This window comes from Dasypus novemcinctus, chromosome 8 (genome assembly GCF_030445035.2).
Source record: "Dasypus novemcinctus isolate mDasNov1 chromosome 8, mDasNov1.1.hap2, whole genome shotgun sequence".
NCBI classification, from domain to species: domain Eukaryota; kingdom Metazoa; phylum Chordata; class Mammalia; order Cingulata; family Dasypodidae; genus Dasypus; species Dasypus novemcinctus.
Genome location: NC_080680.1, coordinates 102,779,699 through 102,800,716, shown reverse-complemented (window position 1 = coordinate 102,800,716; position 21,018 = coordinate 102,779,699). Strand labels below are relative to the sequence as shown.

Sequence of the window (21,018 nt, the reverse complement as noted above, 5' to 3'; positions counted from 1 at the left end):
GTTTTTCTTTTTGCTCTCTGGGCTTTTTTTTTTTTTTTCTTTTTCCTTTTTTGTTTTTGTTTTGCTTTAAAAATCCCTTTTCTCTACCATAGTAATAAATCATTGCCAGCAAGACCCACAGATGAATGCTAAAATTAGCAGGCAAAAATAAAAGAGATATTTGCATAGACTCAGAGAATCTTCCCCTAATATTTATTAATTACAGCGGTGGTTTTAACATATGTCCACATTTCTTTAACACTCCTTCCTCGAGGAGATGAAGTTAAATTCTCTTTCTCTTGAGTGTGGGCTGGACTTTGTGGCCTGTTTCTAAGGTTTAGATGACATAGAGAGAAAAACAGTAACTTTAGGGTAGAGAGACCTGGATGATACCACCTTAGCCAAGTGATCAAGGTTAACATCAGCAGTCACAAACCATGCTTACATCATGTACCCCCATTACAGTGCAAAGGGAGGGACACTTCACCTTGGCGCTATTCTTCCCCCAAATCCATAATCCCAGTCTAATCAGGACAATTTAAAACATCAGGCAAACACACAATGAAGGGCATCCTACAAAATATCTAACCAGGAGTCTTCAAAAGTGTCAAGGTGGTAATAAACAAGGTAAGACTGGGAAGGAGGAGAATGAGGAATCATAGCAAGTAAATGCAATGGAGCATCCTTGATGGAATCTGGGAAGAGAGGACATTAGTGAGAAAACTGGAACATGAGTGGGTGTGCGATACATGCCTAACCCCAAAGCCTTGCCAGGGTTAGCTATTGGAAAGAGATCATGATTGAGAATCAGTAGGTGGCAATTACTGACCAATGTCCAAATCCAAACGAATGCCCATGCCATATTTTCAGGCCTGGACTAATTTGCCTTCCTCCAGGAAGCCTCCAGTTTCCCACCCTGTGTTACCACTGCCTTTGGTGTGTGCCTCTGGTGCAGTGCTACCTTGCTTTCCCTAAGCACTTGTCTCAGCACCTTCACTGTAATGCTAACTACTTTATAGCATGGAACCCTGTATCTTGTAATCCCCTACAGTGCTTAACACAGTGCCTTGTGCATATGAGCTGCCCAATGAATGCAAAAGAAGTAAATGAGTTAAGTTCCAGGTCTCCTTGTTTCAAAGGGATCCTAACACAGTATGGCTTTAGAAAACTTGCTTGATCCATTAATACTCTTGATAAACACCAGAGGAAAAGATTGCAACACCAGGGGTCTAGCAACACCCTCGACACACAGTGGGAGGGTTGTTCAAGAAATATTTATTTGAATAAATTGCTTGTACATACCCTCTCTGAGCTCCAGTCTCCTTACCTGTAAAATAACAATATAAATACCTACCTTGCATTGCTGTGGTGAGACTAAATAGCAGAACACAGAAAACATTGAGCTCAACGCCTGGTGCATGGCAACAGCTCAATAAATGTGGTTTCTCTTCCAGTCTTTCACATTAGGTATTCTCTCCAATGAGGGGACTAACTTAAGCACTTCTCCCCAGCCATGTGCTTCATTACAGAGGCCAAATTAAGAATCCAAGGTGCTTACATTTGAGAAAAAGAAAAAGATGCTAGACCACAGAGTGTGGCATGTGGCGTAACGCATTCACAGAAGCTCTGCTAAGAAAACATCTAGGCCCCCAGTGGAGAGACTAAGGCAGCGTCATTAGCATAACAGGTGTCTGTGCTATAAGAATGACACTTTAAAGACAAATCCCCCAATGAATTCCAACAAAGCAGGAGTGCATATATAATTATGCTTAATGCCATTTTCCTCTCCAGCTCTGTTTTTGGAGGGGATGCATTACCCCACAAAACTGGGAAGGTTTATATAGAAACCTGGAATCCAGAACTGCTTCTCAGCTCCACTGTCCCCAAAGAAAAGTATTAAGGGTAGTACTTCACGGAAGGAGACATGGGTGTTTTTCTTGTTTGTTTGCTTGAAGAATGTCTAATGGGAGTGAAAGCAATGGGATGGGGGATGAGCAGTGCACACATGGAGACCCAAAAGAGCTGAGGCTCACTGCAGGTTAGGGCCTGGGCTGAATCTTCTCATAGATCATTTCTAATGTACATTGAAAACAAAATGCAGTAGGTATAACCATCATTCTAATTTTCATGGAAGGAAACTAAGGTTTGGAGCATTTGGGTGATTTTTCCCAAGGTCACTAGCTAATAATTAAGGAGTTTGGAGTTAAACCAAGGTCTGTCTGGCCCTAAACCCATGTTTTTCCCCTTTACCTACTGTCCCAATAAGCTTACACTTGTTTGCCACATATTATGCCACTAGTTCCATATCCATCATCTCAGTGAATCCTCAAGCCCATTGGTAGTGCTTTTCCTAATTTACAGAAGAGGAAACCAAGGCTCAGATAAACAAATTAGTTTGCCCAAGGTCACAAGTAGAGGTGCTAGGAAATGTGGAGATCTAAATCCAAACTGGTCCATCTCTTATCTCCAGTGCTGGGTGAGTTTGAAGAAGTGAATTCCCTTCTCTTGACAATGAGTTTCCTCATTTTAAAAATGAGGTTCTTGCAAGCAGAGATCCTGAAGTCCCCTTATACCTTTAACATGCCATGATTTTATGAGCTTCTCCAGCATTAATTATAACTAGCTAGCATTATTACTGTTGTTGCTAAGGAGGAATATGTTCTTTGAGGTAACTTCGATGTCAACACAGAGCTGATATATGAAAGCTTAAATGGTCCTCATTGGCCCACATACGAGAATTCCCAAGTTTTAAAGAGCCCCTTGTAAAATCCCTCATGGAGCTTTTAATAGGTATTTTCAAATGAATGCTCACAACATTTTTTTAAGGAAGCTGCTAGCATATCAGTTATAGGTTTAGATCACAGATTCACTCACACAACTCTGGGGCCAAGTCTGGGGTCTGTCACATCTAGCAAAAGAGTTTATCCTCTGAGCCTCAGTTTCTACACATACAAAAGGAGGGTAATAATGGCATCCTCAGTGAGCTATTTTGGAGATTGAATGCGGTAACCATGTGCAGCATTTAGCACGGCCACAAGCACAGGGAAAGATTCAACAGACTATGCTATTATTACTACTAAAAGTTTACCAATGCACAAAGCTCAGGAGTAAAAAGGATGGGGCCCTGCCCATAGGCCCAGCAAAGCGGACCAAGAAGAGGTTTTAGGTGTCCCTTTTCAGTGCCGATCTCCCCTGTGCCTTCTGCTCTAATATGTGCCCTTTCACATAGTGTTAAAGGGTGAAAAATGCCTTTGCTTAAAATCCATCTGCCTTTTATAACTTCCAGACACAGAAATCTGCACGAACAGCAGTTCTTTGCTACTCCTAATTAATTCCTAAACAAAGACCACTGTGGCAGCAGCACAGTTTATGAAGCCAGTTGACCTCCTGGTGCAGAAATGATGACACAGATGTTGTGGCTGCATCACCACCTCATTTTTCACTGTACTCCACTTGGTGAGGCCATGACTTCACCTTGTGGGGAGCGGGAGACTGTTCCCGGGAGGCTCTTAGACGCCAGCTGTCCCGTCCCACAGCTGCAGGCCCCTCTCCACTCAGGGCCATCCCAGCGGCAGCCCACTGAGCAGCAGGCCAGTGGAAAGACCAAGGCCTGTTTGGTCTTTGGTTGATATAAGAGATTCCCAGTTCGAGGACTCTTATTCATCTATACGAGGCTTGGGAAGCGGCAGGTAATGAAAACCACAGAGGCCAAGAAATGAGCAATTATTATGCGCCAGGCATTATCCTAAGCATTCTGCCTAGGTTATCTCATTTCATTCAGTACAGTCTTTTAAGCTGTGAGGTATGTCCCAATTTAAGGGTGAGGACACAGGTGATGGGAGATATGGAGAGAACTGTCCAAGGTGCCACAGTTTCAGAGCTGTTATTTGGGGGCATGACCCCAAGCTCTTCCCACAGGTCACCTCACTGAAGCCTCACTCCATCGCTGCGGGAAGCTGACAGGGCAGAGGGCTGTTTCCCAGTCATCTAGGTAGTAAAGGAGGAAGAGAGACTTAACGAAGTGTGGGCCCCTCACCTCTCAGGTACCTGATCACACATCCACACTGGTCTTGATCAATATGCGTAGTGGGGAAACTTGGGCTCCAGAAACTCAGAACCCGGGTTTTGGGCAGCTGGGTGACCTTGGGTAATCCCAGTTTCATTGTCCATAAGAATGGGAATATTTTTAAGCACACCCTATCTTCTAATATTTATTAAAAAGCTGGAATTTTATGAAATACAATGACTTCATTTGTATCAAAGACCACACTGGCATACAATAGCACTCCCAGAAAAACGGTTGCTGTAAGTAAGTGGAGGCTCTTATCAGCTCTTCTTCCCGCAATGTCTGAATCTGTATTTAGTGCTACAAGGTTAGAAAGAAATCGCCAGACGCAACCCACGACAGTGTCACCCAGCCACTTACCCCCAACAGTTGATTGAGCTGCCATTGTATGCCAGGGATCCCCTCTCTTCTACAGACCTCTCTCATCTCTCTCACCTTTCTCTCCTTTCCACCCTGCTGTTTCAGCTTTGTGGCCACTTTCTCTCCTCTTTCCACTTCCCATTACTCCTTTCCCCTCGGTCCCAGGAGCAACAGGGGACAAGCACGGGGATGTATTCCAGTTCCCCAGGCTCCCTCGGCTGTAGGGACTGGGGAGGCCCTGACGACAATTTCCTGCCCAGAATCTCAGAAGCAAGAGCAGACTAAGTGTCCAGCCCAGATATCACCCTGGATCTTAAGCTTCCCATCTGCAGGACTTCAGGAAAGGGCCCACCCATGGACCTACCCAGTTCCAGCAGGGATTGAGAGGACAGGGTTTCTCGGTCAGCCACTGACCAGCTGGGTGGCCCTGAGCAAGCCCATTCTCTGAGGCTCAGGGTCCTCTGCTGTGAAAGGGTAACGAGAACACCTACCTAATATACCATCAGGAGGTTTTAATGAGATATTAAATGGGATGATTCTATGATGTGAGTCAAGGGTGATTGGGTTTTAAAAAGAGTGAAAATTTATTGTGAACTTGCTATTTATTAGACACCAGATTTGGCACTTAACAAGTTTCCATTCCTCACCATGACTTTAGAAAGGAAGTACTACTGTTACCCCTATTTTGCAATTGAGGAAACCAAGGCTCAGAGAGAACAAGTAGCTAGCCCAAGAGCACACAGTCAGCAAAAGGCCAACAGCTCCAGGCCCAGCTGATTCTTCTCTCTCCCCTCAACCATGCTGCCACAATCATTGTAACGGCCCAGACCTGCCCTGACGGCCCAGCCTCCCTCACCTGAGATCATCTGCAGTGGGGTGGGGGGAGCTGCCCACATCTCCTCCACATGGCCTCCAGTGGTTCTGAGCACCACAGGAACAAAGCCTCCGGCACAGCCACCACATTTCACCCCGTTAAGGAGGCCGAGGCAGGGCGGCCTCTGGATGCGTCATTAGGGGAACATCAGGACACATAAGGACTATAATAAGACAGGAACCCGAGAGGGTGTCCAAGGGAAAAGCCGAGAGTTGCTCTTGCTTGTGGCCCAGCAGCAATTTAAAGAAGGGAGGGCTGGAAACACAGGGTGGGGGGACAGAGGCAGATGCTACTGTGTTACAGCAAGAGCTTTGCGGCCCGTGAGTCAAACACAGGGTCTGGATCCCAGCTGGGCCTCTCACCAGCTATGAGCTGGGGTGAAGCCATTTCGCTCTAAGAACCTCAATGTTTCAATCTATAAAATGGAGACAGCAAAGTCTGATTGGCAGGAATTTGTGAGAATTCAGTGCAATCACCTATATAAATAATTAGTAATGCAAAAACAATACTGTAAAAAATTAGAGGCTGAGGCTGTGTGACTTTCCCTCAATGAACTATATAGGGCAGTGAGTCTCCATCTTTAGAGTATGCAAACATTAGCAGCAGAGCTTCTCCTAATGCAGATTCCCCGGAGCGCCATGCTTGATGTTGAGATCCCACATACCTGGGGAGGAGCCCAGGAATTGCCTTTGAGACAAACACCTGAAATGATTCTGATGTAGAAGGCTATCTTGCAATGATGAAGAGTAGAACTTTACAATACCAGGCAATTTTTTAAAAATCCCAATGCAGAGTGATAATGCCAGGGCTTCAGAATCAAAACAATTGGTTTCAAATCTCCTGTGGCTTGGTCAGAACACTTAAGAGCTACAGACTTCCATCCCCTCCCTGGGTAAAATGGACACAACCACCCTACAGAACTGTTTTTAAGATTTAAGTAAAACCATGCAGGTAGAAGACCGAGGGTACACTCTGGAATATAATAAGTTCTTAGCATCACCCCTACGATGGCTTCATTTTCACCTAGCCCTTGAAAGGAACTTGTAACAACCCCAGAACTATGGAAACACAGGGGTGAAAACAGGGGCACACATTGTTCTGTACCTCAATTCCAACCTCAATTTTGTTTAATCAAGCAATTTACGGGGGGCAAACGTAATTAGTGGTTTTAAACGCTTTGATACAAGCAGGCACTGCAATCATGATAAATCTTCTCCGACATATGCCCACCTCCTCCAAGTGACAGATGACAAACAAAAGCAGGACAAGGTCCTCCATCACAGGCAGAACCATGGAGTTAATGGAAGAATTATTGCTTCTGAAACCCACTCCAATCCTATTGAGGGGAACATTCCAATTTATCAAAGCCAAATGAACATTAATTGCAGCAGTCTGGTAAGTTTTCCAGGCGCTATGACCTTCATTGAATTTTAATCCAAAACAGATAAGATTTCCTTCCACACAAGAGGAAACAACACAATTAGCTCAAAATGACAGCTAGATTATGAAGCAGGAACACACAGAGAGCACACACAGACATTCACACTCACGCACACCCCCAGAGAAAATATTGATCCTCCTTGACTTAAGGTTCAGCACAAAAGAGGTAGGCAGAGAAAAGGCAAATAAATACAATAACGCATCTGCATATCCCCCCCCACCTGCCTCCTTCATTCAGGAGAGAAATTTTGGAGGCGGAAGCCAAGATGGAGAAGGTGGCAGGCAGTAATGGAGACAGACTTTCCGTTAACTGGTGTAATTAATGTTATGTCTCATTGGGGAGAGATTAGGAAAAAACAGGGAGGGATGGAAGAAAAAACAAGTATTATTTTGCTATTAAAGATGCCCTTGAGCTGGGGAACATTAGCAGCAGAAGTTTGAATTGGGTAATTGTTTGACTGTATTGGTGGATTTGCAGACAGGATGATTACCACAATGAAGTGAAAGAGAGTGGGGCTCAGCCTCGCCTGCCCACACTGCCCCAGCACGGAGCCAGAGGCCTTCTGCCCACTGCACGTTCCAGCTGCAGGACGTCTGGACAACGAGACACGGTGAAGCGCACGCGTACACACGTACTACTGGGGTGAGACCAGCTTCGTCACTGACCTGCTACAAAACGTTGGTCAAATCACTCTGCGATACTTGGCTTTCATTTTGTTATTTATTTTCACTCTAAAATGGACTACATGGCTTTTTTTTTTAAAGGAGGCACTGGGGGATTGAACCCCAGTACCTCGGAAGCAGGCGCTCAACCACTGAGCTACACCAGCCCCCCCCCCAATGGCCTTTTAGATTTTTTTTTTTTTTTTTAGAATTAAGGAATTAAGTTGGAAACTTCTGCTTCTATCATTTCTAAACATTCCCAGGAAGAAATGGCTGCTTTCTCCCACAGGCTCAGAGCTGACTTCACGGCACACAGACTCCACGCTCTAGACTGATTATGGAGATGGGCTTCTATAAGATCACTGGCCATTTTTGCCCCTGTAAGGGATAGACTATTATAAAGTGGAGAGATCACTTGGACTCAGAAACTTAAGTTTATTCTGGGTTCTGAAACTGGCTGTGGGATTTTAGAAGAGTCATCTGAGCTTTCAGGGCCTCAAGTTTCATCCTATGAAATAGGAACAATAACAACAGCAAGATGAGTGATGTGAATGATACAAATATTTATGTAGTTATAGATACACTTCATTTTTTAAAAGTTTTTTTAAATTTTTTGTTTTTAAAGAAGTTTACATTACATAAATGTTATATCAAAAATACAGGGGATTCCCATATGCCTCACCCACCCCCCTCCTCCACTTCCCCCCATTGACAACATCTTTCATTAGTGTGGTACATTTGTTACAATTGATGAACACACATTGAAGCATAGCTACTAACCATGAACCACAGTTTACATTATAGTTAGCACTCTGTCCTGCACAATTTTATAGGTTATGACAAAATGTGTAATGGCCTGTATCCATCATTGCAATGTCATGCAGGGCAATTTCAATGTCCCCAAAAAGCCCCATGCTTCCCTCTCCTTCCCCTCAGAACCTCTGATGGCCACTGCCTTTATATGAACGTTACAAGTTCTTCCATTGCCAGAATAATAAGAAGCCTCCTTTAGTCCATAGTTACATTCCCCGCTATGTTTGTTCATTCCATTGTTATGAATAGAATAACAGTAAGTCTATAATAGAATAATAATGTCTACTTTAGTCCATTGTCCATTCCCCAATCTTGAGGATTGGGGATGGTGATGCCTACTCTGTTTCTAATTGAGAGGGGTGATGCCCTCCATTTTAATTCCATAAGGTAGGCACTCTCATATTTGCCATTTTATAGTGGGGGAAACTGAGGTGAAGAGTGGTCAAGTAACCTAATCCATGACACACTGCAAGTGGTAGGACCAGGCTTCTAACCCAGGCAGTCTAGCTCTAGAGATGGTATTTTTTTTTTTTTGCCTTCTCATTGTGAAATAATTATGGACTCACTGGAAGTTTCAAAGATAGTCTGGAGAGTTCCTGCACACTCTTGACTCAGCTTCCCCTAACGTAAACATTTTACACAATTGTATTGAAATGATACAAAGCAGGAAACTGACACTGATACAAGCCTATTAACTCAACTACAGACTTTCTTTGAATTTCACCAGTTTTGCCACTAATGTCCTTTTCTGCATCACATTTAGTTGTCAGGTCTTCCGAGCCTCCTCCAATCTGGAACAGTCTTTAATGACACTGACACTTTTGAAGAATGCTGCTCAGGGATAATGTAGAATGTCCCTCACATTGGGTTTGTCTGATGCATTCTCATAATCAGAATGAGGTTACGCATTTAGGGCAAGAATTCCACCACATTGACAGTGTGACCCTCTTGTGCGCCCTCTCAGGGGACTCATGATGGCTCATGATGTTGACCTTGACAGCTTGGTGAAGGCAGCAAAGCGGGTTGAAATGGCAACGCCCAAAAAGATATTCCCAAATCCTAATCCCCGTGAACCTGTGAATGCAAGCTTATTTGGGGAAAGGATCTTTGCAGATGTGATTAAGCTAAGGATTTTAAAAGGAGGAGATCTTGCTGGATTGCTGGGTAGATCCTAAATCCAGTGGCATGTGGACTTATAAGAGACACAGAGAGAAGAAAGAAGTCAGTGTGAGATCTGAGGTAGAGTGGAGCAATGTGCCCACAAAGTCAAGGAGCACCAGGAACCAGGAGAGGCTGGAAGAGGCAAGGGATGGATTCTCTCCCAAAGCTGCTAGAGAGAGTGGGGCTCTGCCCACTCCTGGTCTCCAGATGGTGAGAGAATAAATTTGTTTGTTTGTTTGTTTTAAAGATTATTTATTTATTTTTTATTTTATTTCTCTCTGCCACCCATACCCTGCCCCCCACAACCCCCCTCCCCCCGTTGCCTGCTCTCTGTGTCCATTCGCTGTGTGTTCTTCTGTGTCTCCATGTGTGTGGCGCCACTCCTGGGCAGGCTAAGCTTTTTTCATGCAGGGTGGCTCTCTTTGCGGGGTGCACTCCTCGTGCGTGGGGCTCCCCTACACAGGGGACACCCCTGCGTAGTAGGGCACTCCTTGTGTGCATTAGCACTGCGCATGGGCCAGCTCATCACATGGGTCAGGAGGTCCTGGGTTTGAACCCTGGCCCTCGCATATAGTAGGCAGATGCTCTACCATTTGAGCCAAGTTCGCTTCCCAAATTTGTATTGTTTTAAACCACCGAGTTTGTGCTAATTTGTTACGGTAGCCCCCAGAAACTAATGAAAGTGGTATGTGGCAGATTTCTCCACTCTATAGATGCTATTTCCCTTTTGTAATTAATAAAAGCTAGCAGGGAGGATACTTTGAAACTCTGCAAATCTCATGGTTCTCCTCCGAGGCTCACCCATTGTGGATCTTGTCTGTGGCACTTATTGCAGTGGTAATTACCTAACAGTGATTTTCTACTACCCTTTCTCCTTCTGCACTTATTAATTAGAATTCTACTTGAAGAAAGAACTGTCACTTCTGCCCACTTATTTATTTAGGCAATTATTTATATCAGTATTTTAGAGTCAATATTCTTAATAACTTCTCCCCAGCTAAGATCAAAGGATGTTTGTGCAAGCAAAGCACAACAGATTAGGAAGGAATTTATTTAAAAGTCAAAAGGAAAGGAACCTTCACTGAGTCGTGGGCTAAGGCACTTTGTGTCCTTTAATTGTTTATTTCTTACCTCAGCCCCATTTAAAATTCAGGAGAAAGGGAGGATCAGAGAGGTTTAGTAATGTGCTTAAGGACAAATAGCAATAAGAGGAAGACTCAAATCCATATTATCTGTCCTCAAACCACATTATTTTCATGAAAACAAGCTGCCTTCTGAGGATCAGTGAGAAGGGAAAAGAGGGATTTAATTGAAGGAGAAGGTGGAAGTTCAAATTTTTGCTCACCTCCCATTTTTGTTGAGGACTGATTCACTGCATATGAGAAAGGGAGTAAACAGTGTGAATCATTCACACACACTGTACATACATTTAGTGTTGTTGTTTGTATAGTATAGAAAGTCCCCAGGTTCTTGAAGGAAAATAAAATGTGGAACAAGAGGCTGCAGTGAAGGAGGTGGGGAACGGCCACTAAAAGCAAACTCCCCTGACTCCTGCCAACCTGCCTGGCCTCTCCCTTTAGCCACACGGAAGTCTCAGACTCCCTCCCCTTCCTTCCCTTCTCCAGGGATGGATGTAGCAGCCCAGGCCATCATCCTGTCCCCTGACTCTTCTCAGATCCCCTGCACTGGGTCCCCAGCCTCGCAGCTCCCCTGCTTCTGCTAGATGCTGCATCAGCCGGCCAGATTTCCTCTTCAGCCTCCTCCTTCCCTCAAGTGCCTGTCCTTGCTCCACTTACCAGCCTTTTTTGTAGATCTACTGCTTTCAGAAAAACCTAGCCAATGCATTCGTGCGCACTTTGATTTTAATTTTGTTTCCACTTTATAAATTACCAAATGAGAAGTTCAGAGGGATGAAATGTATCTGAAAGTGGACTGAGAAGGGGATGTGATTTGCCAAAGGTCCTGGAGCATATCTGTGGCAGAGTTGGGACAGCGAGCGCCATGTACCACATGGTCTTTCTACTACTCGAGTTTTGCCACCTGGCTTTTAAGATCAATCCTTGGTGGGGTCTGCTTTTCCCTCAACTGTGCCCTCTCTGAAAGGCCTTTGGGATTCAAAGTCTATAACTCCTTGGCTTTTCCATGCCCTGGGTGCTTCATGGGTGCCCTTCAATAATATTGCTTATGAATTACATGGCGATATCACTCATACACAGCAGAATCAAATATGTAAAAAGCACTGACTGTGCGTCAGGCACCAGCTTATGTGTTTTATGAAAACCACCTGAGGCCAACATCACAGCAGCCCTCTGAGGTAGGTACTTCCCCCAGCATCCCATTACAGATGGGGAAACGGGCACGGAGAGGAGCTGCTCCTGATTTTACAGTTATGAAGTCCTAATATGAACCCTAGGACACCAAGTCCAAGAGTTCTTACAAGTTCATTAAATTCTCTGTGCGTAGGTTTTCTCAACAGTGCAACAGGAGTAGTAACATCTATTAAGTAGGAATTACCATAAGAATTAAATGAGTTAAGTGTGCAAGTGCTTTAAATATTCTATAATAGAGCTCATCATTATTTAAATATTCTTTACTTAGTTATTTTCTTATAACTTTTTCTATTTAGTTATTGTTTCTCTTAACATGTAGTCCCCAAAAGTAAACACAATATTTCTGGTCACATCTAAAACCTCTATTAGTCAAAAAAATTGGTTTTTCATTAATACAACTTTATATGTAGGACCACTTTTAACAGTAATTTCCCAAAGCTGGCTCATTCTGAACTTCCAGTTGATTATCTAAAAACTCCTTTGCTAATTTTCCTTTTTTGTCTCACAACTAGAATTTCACTGTTAAGTTTAGTTAGGCAAGTAAATCATTGGGTAGTCGAATGATTGACTCGTGAATGAAGGAATAAGTGAAATGCTGTGAATAAAACAATGTAATAGTGGGCGGCAGACTTGGCCCAGTGGTTAGGGCGTCTGTCTACCACATCGGAGGTCTGCAGTTCAAACCCCGGGCCTCCTTGACCCGTGTGGAGCTGGCCCATGTGCAGTGCTGATGTGCGCAAGGAGTGCCCTGTCACGCAGGGGTGTCCCCATGTAGGGGAGCCCCACGTGCAAGGAGTGTGCCCCGTAAGGAAAGACGCCCAGCACGAAACGGAGAGCTGATACAAGATGATTTTGACTAAAAGAAACACAGATTCCCATGCCGCTGACAACAACAGAAGCAGACAAAGAAGACGCAGCAAATAGACACAGAGAACAGACAACAAGGGGGGAGGAGGGGGGAGACAGAGAAAAATAAATAAATCTTAAAAAAAAAAAAACGTAATAGCTGGGGAAATGGTCTAAAGCCATCTTTCACAAAAAAACTTTAAAAAGCAAACCCAATATCACATAGATTCTTTGAACAAAGCTATTGATTAATAACAGTAACAATAATTCTTACACTTACATGGCACTTTATAATCCTAGAAATATTTTTCAACATATTGTTATGTCATAGAATCATAGATTTTCTAAGTTTGATGGAACTGAAATCATCACCTAATATAACTATTCACCTGATGAATTTATTTCAAAATACAAATGAATAGTGCTTCCAGCCTCAGCCTGCACACCCCCAGGAGCAAGTTACTCCTTATCACCTGACTTACTTCCCTCAACTTTGGATAAAGCAAACATTTTGAAAGGTTTGTCTTTTCATGCACCAGAATTTTGCTCCCTGATAATCACTCTTGCAGTAAAGAACCCAGCCTTGCCCAAAGAGTGGCCTGGCCTTTGGCCACAGCCTCAGGGAGGTAATTTATGTCATACAAGATAGGAGTGTCTTTGTTTAGGGTGGAGGCTGGCCACACCAGGTCTTAGGGTGAGAATGGCCATACCTGATAGTCATAGCAGGTAGGCTGGCCAGGCCAGAAAAATCAGCCATGAGATTTGGGGAAGGGGGAGTCTGTGGGGTGGATGGCATCAGTTGACCTGGAAGCTGAGCTCAACCACATGGGCAATTAATCAATCAACCATGCTTACCTAAGAGAACCCCAATAAAAAACTGAACACTGAGCCTTGGAAAAGGCCCCCTGGTTGGCAATATCCTATGTGTATTGTCATGTATAGATTCTAGAAGGGTAAGCATCCTGATCCCCAAGGAAAGGACAACAGAAGCTTTGTGGATGGAACCCTTCCAGACTTGTATCCTCTCCCTACAATACATAGTAACTGAGTATATAAGAGCTTTCAGTGAGTTCTGTAAGTCCTTCTAGCAAATTATCAATACTCAGGGTAGTTTTTGGAACCCTCCAAACCTGAAATTGGTGACTAACTTGTATTGGTGTCCAAACTAAGGGAATTTTTGAGGACCGCTCCCTCTAATTTTATAGTTGATCCTAAACCTTTGCAGCCCCCAAGGAAAATCTGCAGCAATTTGTGTGAATGACCCTTTAAAAATAAATGTGTCCTCAAATGTCTTATCTTTCACATCAACCAAATTTTTTCTTTCATCCTTCTTCTCAAAGCATTTCACCACCAAAAAGACAAAAGGAAAAATGAAAAAGAGCCACAATGGACGTTTCTATCCCATAACTTTTGTGGGAATTTTTAAAGAAAATACACACCAATTAATATGAAATGATAATTCTCACCATTAAAAAAGAGGTAGAGGGTAGAGTCATATGACTCTCTGAGCCCCAAGAGATAAGTGTGTTGAAAGAAATTTTGATGAAGGCCAAAGTAAAATATATCTTGAAACCCCAATATAACCAAAAGAAAACAAAAAATGACTCAAAATTAAAACATGCAACTGTAAAGAAGAAATAAGAATCTCTGATCACATTTGCTATGATCTCTTTGCATTTAACCTTATGGCTGTCTGAAACAAATAAGCGTTCCCCACTTTCTAAATAAGGAAATCAAAGGGCTCTATTTTTTATCTATGTTTTTTTTTTATTAAAGTTAATAGAGCACAAGGAACGCCATATGGAATCTAAGCCCTCACTTGACATAGATGTGCAATGGACACAACCAATCCAATGTCCACAGAGAAAATGTGGAATGGGTGTGGGAACGGTAGCCATGGTGGATGCTGGGTGTGGGGAACGGGAGGAAGAGATGAGATGTGGAGGTGTTTTCGGGACGTGGAGTTGTCCTGGATAGTGCTTCACGGACAATTACGGGACATTATAGATCCCCCCAGGGCCCACTGGATGGAACGTGAGAGAGTCTGGGCTATGATGTGGACCATTGACTATGGGGTGCAGTGATGCTCAGAGATGAACTTACCAGGTGCAATGGATGTGTCATGATGATGGGAGAGAGTGTTGCTGTGGGGGGAGTGGGGGGCGGGGGCGGTGGGGTTGAATGGGACCTCATATTTTTCATAATGTAATTTAAAAAATAAATAAATAAATAAATAAAAACATAAAAAAAGCAAAAAACATAAGAGGTTCCCATATAACCCACTCTCCACCCCCCACCTCATCATTTTTGTAAATTGTATTTTTTTGAAGATATATACATCAACAAAAAAATGGTGCACTAAAAAATGTGAGGTTCCCGTATACCCCCCACCCCCACCCCCACCCCACTCCTCCCACACCAGCAACCTCCCTCATCATTGCAGCACACTCATTGCACTCGGTGAACACATTTTGGGGCACTGCTGTACTACATAGATAATAGTTTACCCTGTAGTTCACACTCTCCCCCAGTACATCCAGTGGGTTATGGCAGGATATATAAAGTCCAGCATCTGACCCTGAAATACACTTAGAACAGCTCGAAATCCCATAAATGCCCCCACATCACATCTCTACTTCCCTCTTCCTGCCCTCAGCAAATACTGTGGCCACTTTCTCCACCTCGATGCTAAAATTTCTTCTATTACTAGTCACAACAGTTTTATAGTAGAATATTGGTAAGTCCACTCTAGTCCATATTTTATTCCTTCATTCTGTGGACCCTGGTATGGTGATGCCCTCTTCAACTCTAGATCAAGACGGGGCTTAGATTTCACACAGATGATGGATGCAATTCCTCTGCTTGCAGTTGTAGGCACTCTTGATTCCCTGGTGTGATGTTTGACCATCTTCACCTCCCTATTAGCTGACCTGGATAAGACCAACAAACCAGAAGAGTAGGAGTCACCACTCTGCTGAGGCTCAGGGCCCAGCTGGCACATGTTGCCCTACTATTTAAATTTTGTATATTTAGAATCCAAAGTTGAGCTATCAGGCAAGGAGATGTCCATGTTAGTTTGTGATGGTGAATAAAACAAAGAGTACCCACAGAATTCAGACCATGGGTTCTTTTCTGACTCCTAGCCATTTGCCCACTTAGCCTCCTTTGCACCCCTAGCCATTTGCCCACTTAGCCTCCTTTGATTTTCTTTTTATCTATCTATAAATTTCTAGTATAAACAACTCCTCCCCCTCAACTTTCCAAGTTCAATCAAGAGTTTTGTGCATCACAAAGATACTCCATAAATAAGAAGCATGATGGACCCTCACTGGACAGCTAATGTTTTCATAATGGTCATGTCTTTTGAAGCACTGACTATCAGGAACATGCTATGCAGAATTGTGCCCAGTCTGAACAGACAGGAGTTGGAATTGCAGCATGAGCACTTACTGGTAACGTGAACTTGAGCAAGATGTGTAACTCCCCAAATTCCAGGTTCCTCATCTGTAAATCAAGGACAAAGGTAGTACCTTGTCCTACAGGTCTTAGAACAATTCAGTGGAGTAATACAGTGCCACACTTAGCACTGTAGGTGATACACCACAAGTTCTCAATAAGTTCACCCATTATTTTCATTGTGCAGAATACTCACATGTGTGACCTTATTTGACACTTAGCAAAGCTCTAAGATTTGGGGAATACTACCCAGTTTTAAAGATGATGAAGTTAATTTGGCCAACATCATAAATCTAGCCACCAAGGAATTGCTCAACCTTGGAGTTGACTTCCAAGTCATAAACCCCGGATTCCACATAAAGGTGAGTCTATGTAAGAATTCACTCATAAATCATGTAACTTAAGCTAAATTAATGCACAGAGAAGAAAAGTGGTGGTGTGCTTCACAGATAAAGGGCAGATATAATGGAGTCAGCCTATATAGAATGAAATATAGCTTTATCATTCAACCTTTGAATAATCAACTACACCATCAGCTATTTATTTTATCAACACCTCAGTTCCTCTATGAAATGAACAAAATAATAGTATCCACCATAAGATTTGTTGTGAGGATTAAATGGGATAATGTATATAAAAAATATGAAAAAGTGCCCGGCATAAAGTAAACATTCAATAAATGTTATATAGTATGATTATTTCCCTAAACAGAATAGCACCAGTTGTAAGACTAAGCCCAATGTCTTCTTCCTCCTAAACGGTAGTCCTTTAAGTATGGTTGTACTGGTAACAGTAAACAGTAAATAGTAATAGTAAAAATCCCTCTTACTGTGTTCACATGATGTGCCAGACTAGATATTAGGTACCAGTTATGTACTCCCCCTAATCTCCTTAACAATCCTGTGTAATTGGTATAATCAGTTTCCTTTCACAGGTGAGCGAACTGAGCGTCAGAGAGGTGAAGGGACTTCTCCAGGGTAAAACTATCAGGAAGCAGGAGTAAGAGAGTGTGAATTCAGAGCCAGGTCTGTGGCATCACACACCTCTGCTCTCGTCTCTGAACCTTTCCACCTTTGCAGCGAGGAGAGCACGTAACTGCTTAGAGTAGCCAAGCTGAGGCAGGGGACTAGACAAGATGACCGTTCACTCTTTTTGGTGGCCTAGGGTTCACTGATTACCTCCTTATTCCATCACCTTTTGGGATATCAACAGTCAAATCCTCTGGGACATTTTACGTGCCCAACTCAGTTTAACAAGACCCCCAAAGCTTACTGGTTCCACTCTAGAAGGGATTCTAGCAGATTCCAGGGGCTAAGCAAGGAGCTGCTTTCATGGCTTGAACAGGGAGGATATTTGTGCTGCAAAAAGGGGATAAAGGACTGTCAACCCTGGCCTCCAGATTTCTTTGAGATTTGACAGGATGATCTGAGTCATCACCAAAGATGAAAACAATGGGACACCTGGCAGTCAGAGCCATGGTGTCTTGAGTAACCAAGTGATGGAAGTTTGGAGTCCTGGAGAAAGCCCGGTCCCAAAGGGCCCTACTGCAAGCCATGCAGTCTGGGGTGAGTCACTTCTACTTGCTGAGTCTCATGAAATAGAGGGACAGACTCTAGACACCCTGAATACCATCTTGAATGGCTGCCTGATGGGAAAGAAAGCAAACGCTGTTTAAGTTCTTGCTCAACTGGCTGTGGGCAGAACGCCAAGCACAGGGGCTGAGCAGAGGGGCTGAGCCAGCTGCCTGGCTGTGAGGTTCTGGGCAAGTTCTGGCCTGTCTTTGCACCTCCGCTTATCAATCTATGAAGTAAACGGGTATAAGAAATCCATGCACCCTGAACTCTTCAACTGAAGTGCCACTAATAATAAAAGCAAGTGCTATTACAGACCAGGCCCCTGTATGGCTTTGGTGGACCTACTAAATAAGGCTTCATGCATCCCCCATTTTACAGACAAAAACAGGACACAGAAAGGTTAAATACTTTGCCTGAGGTTACACCGTGCCTCTGATGGAGAGCTGTGTTCTCAGGGGCCTGTCCCACCTCCGGGAGACAGGGCTTCCATCCAGAGACGTCCTGATGTTCAGGGTCTCCGGGACCTTGCTCTGTTCTTGGAGGGTAAGGACGCTGGGGCCCTGCAAGCTCAGAGCTGATAAGAACATAAGGCGAGACCACCTTGGGCCACTTTAGCAGGTGACACAAGGGTTTCTGGAGTGTGCCAAGAGCCAAACTTCCTACTCTGCCAACCAATCCTGAATTACAGGGAATTTCAAAGACAAACTCTTCTTTCCAAACCAAGCTCACTGAGCAGAAGGGAGGGGCGGAGGGAAGAGCTACAATCCTCGGGGAGGGAGTTTGATACCGAGGAACTACCCCTGGGCCTGGACACAGAGAAGACTCCGGCAAGACTCACTGACAACTGAGACAATACTATCTATAGACAACTGGGTTCTGAGGAGGACTGTGTAAGTAAATGTGCCCAGAGCAACAGAAACGCTTAACAAATATTAGTCGAAACTGCATCTCCCTCCCAAAGATTAAAGGAAGAGGAGAAGGCATTCCCCTTGACCCTTCTTAACATCAGAGGGTGCCAGGTCCCCCCGAGGGACTCAACAAGTACACCAAGGTGGTGCTTAGAAACTTGCACCAAAAGATAGCAGGCAGGCACCCATTTGGCTTGATGTGTGGCTGCATCATTCGCTAAATATACACATGGAAAAAGTAAGTCTATCACACTCATTCCATGAATAACACAAAGGCCTTGATTTGTGCCTCCACGTGATGAGCATGCGTTAGGTCCAAAATTAACGTTGCTGCCTGGCTGGAGTATGTGTGTGTTTTTCCAAAAAGAGAAAACTTCCAAGCTCTTACTCAGCCCTAATCAGAATGGCTGATGCAGACAGTTAGCTGAAGAGGAACAAGAAGAACAGAGACCAGGATGAAGGTTTTCTCCATGGCAGACTCAGAAAATACTGCTGACTGGAGAGTGGAAGAAAGAAATGAAGGGGTGGGGAGGCAGCCCCACTTTGCTGGTGGCCTCGTGCCATCACTGGGCCCATCTGAGCTGTACTTTCCTCACACCTGGGTTGAGGCTAACAGTCCCTACCCTCAGGTATTTGAAGGAGAAAATAATGTAAGGGTGGTTTTAAATGAAATAGAATCAGAAGAGGTGAGCTGTTGCTATTCCTGACCAGAGCAGGATCTGACCTTTGTGTGGGCTGAATTTGTTTTCCTCTATCTACCCTGTAGTCATTAATTTCAGCTTCTAAAGAAACCATTACTATGGGCCTAGCTCCATTCTGGACAGTCACCAGAGGGATTTCAATCCCAGCAGCCTTCTCTGAGGAGGCAGCAGACTCAGAGATCAAGAGCCTGAAGGTCACGTCACCCCTCTGGGCTCACAACTTCATCCCTAACTCGGAGGCGGCAGCCCGACTATGTGCCTCCTTGGCAAGAATGCGATGAGACAATGTCCAAAAGGTGCCCAGCACAGTGCTTGACAGACAATGGGGACTCAATAAAGTCTTCCATTGTGAGAAAACAGGGTGTAGAGGACACAGTTCAGGCTTTGTAACCAGATATGCTTGGTTCCAATACTCAAAGGCCTTCCATCTCTTACCAGCTATGACCTTGGGCAAGTATCTTTGCCCCTCTGACTCAGTATTCACAACTACACGGTGAGGACAATGGGGAGCTTCCCCGTGCGAATGCACAGACTATGTATGCACAGAGGCCTCCAAACAATAGCGACACTACAAGAGTTCTCCTGCGGGTTAAAGCACCTGGCCCATGAAAGGGCACTTAGCAAAGGCTATCCTGTTGCAATTTTGTTTGTGCAGTCATTCTTGGAAAGGCCAGCTGTATTCTGGAGCACTGAACCTCTGTCCCCAGCAAGGCAGGCTAAGCACATGACAGATGTTAAACAGCTATTCCCAGAGTTATTGGCCAAAAGGCCAAGGAGTTGGAGACCCTTTATTTTCTTCCTCCAAAACACAATTAGTTTGTCACAGCTGACAGATGATGGAATGCTATGCATCAGGCCAAGTGACACCACGGAATCTATTTGACCTTCTTATTATCATTCTAACCTCTTGCACATGGCCAGGTCTTTCCCTCCACCTACAGAAAAGTCCACACCTCCCTCCATCTCTCTGCCTCACATGCCCGCCCCCCAGGATCTCCTGTGGTGCCCCCACTCACTCACCATCACGGAAATGTGCAGGATGTGCATCTGCTCCTCTACAATCTCCGAGGGCTCCTGGAGTGTGGGGGCGGTGGCCCGGGCCAGCTGCCCAGAGCTGCTCAGAGAGACGTGGAAGTACAACGTGCCATTCTCCAGCCACTGCTGTCTCCAGTGCACCAGTGAGATGTCCGCCGCCGTGCCAGACATCTCTGAAAGACAAGAGCCAAGGCACTGGGTGAGCTGTATGCCTAGCCTTGGAGCTCCAGGGAGGGAAGGAGCCCTGTGTACTCAGGAGTTCATAAGGCACCGAATCTGTGCTGGATGCCTTGCCTTACATGAAATCTATGAGCCAGGGATCATCACTTCCATTTTAGAGATGGATTTGCTGCGGCCAAGATTCACCCCAAGTATCAAAGCTGAAGTAGCAGAGCCAGGATTTGAACCCAGGTCTGTCTGGTGCCAAATGGATGCCCCTTTCTCTCTCTCTCTCTCTCTCACTCTCCCTCCCTCTCTCTCTCTCTCTTTGGCATAATGCATAATAAGATAATTCATTCTACTAAAACACTGAAATTAAATGAAGCAAAAGAATGAAAGCAGTTATAGATTCTAAGGCCACAGAACTAGAAGATGAAGGAAAGAAACTAGCAAGACAGATGAGAATGGATTCCTTAAAAACTGAAGGAAGTGACCATGGCAGAATTGCAGAACCTCAGGGCTGCAAAGGCCCAAAAAAGCACCCGGTCTGACCAAAGCGCTTCACGGTCATCCTGCACCAGACAGAAGTTTGGCAAGTAGATTGTTCTGAGCCTGCTTCTTTCTCCTGCTTCTATCAGAGCAGTCAATTTTTT

General features: G+C 44.3%; 1 protein-coding gene across 3 annotated transcripts in view; it reads right to left on the bottom strand.

The window, feature by feature from the left end:
- ASTN2 (astrotactin 2) overlaps positions 1 to 21,018 on the bottom strand; it is a 950,369-nt gene that overhangs the window by 807,786 nt on the left and 121,565 nt on the right. For all 3 annotated transcript variants that reach the window (XM_058302487.1, XM_058302488.1, XM_058302489.1), the window contains exon 2: positions 20,192 to 20,379. In XM_058302487.1, the coding sequence (XP_058158470.1) occupies positions 20,192 to 20,379 (188 nt within the window). The remainder of the gene's footprint in view (positions 1 to 20,191; positions 20,380 to 21,018) is intronic.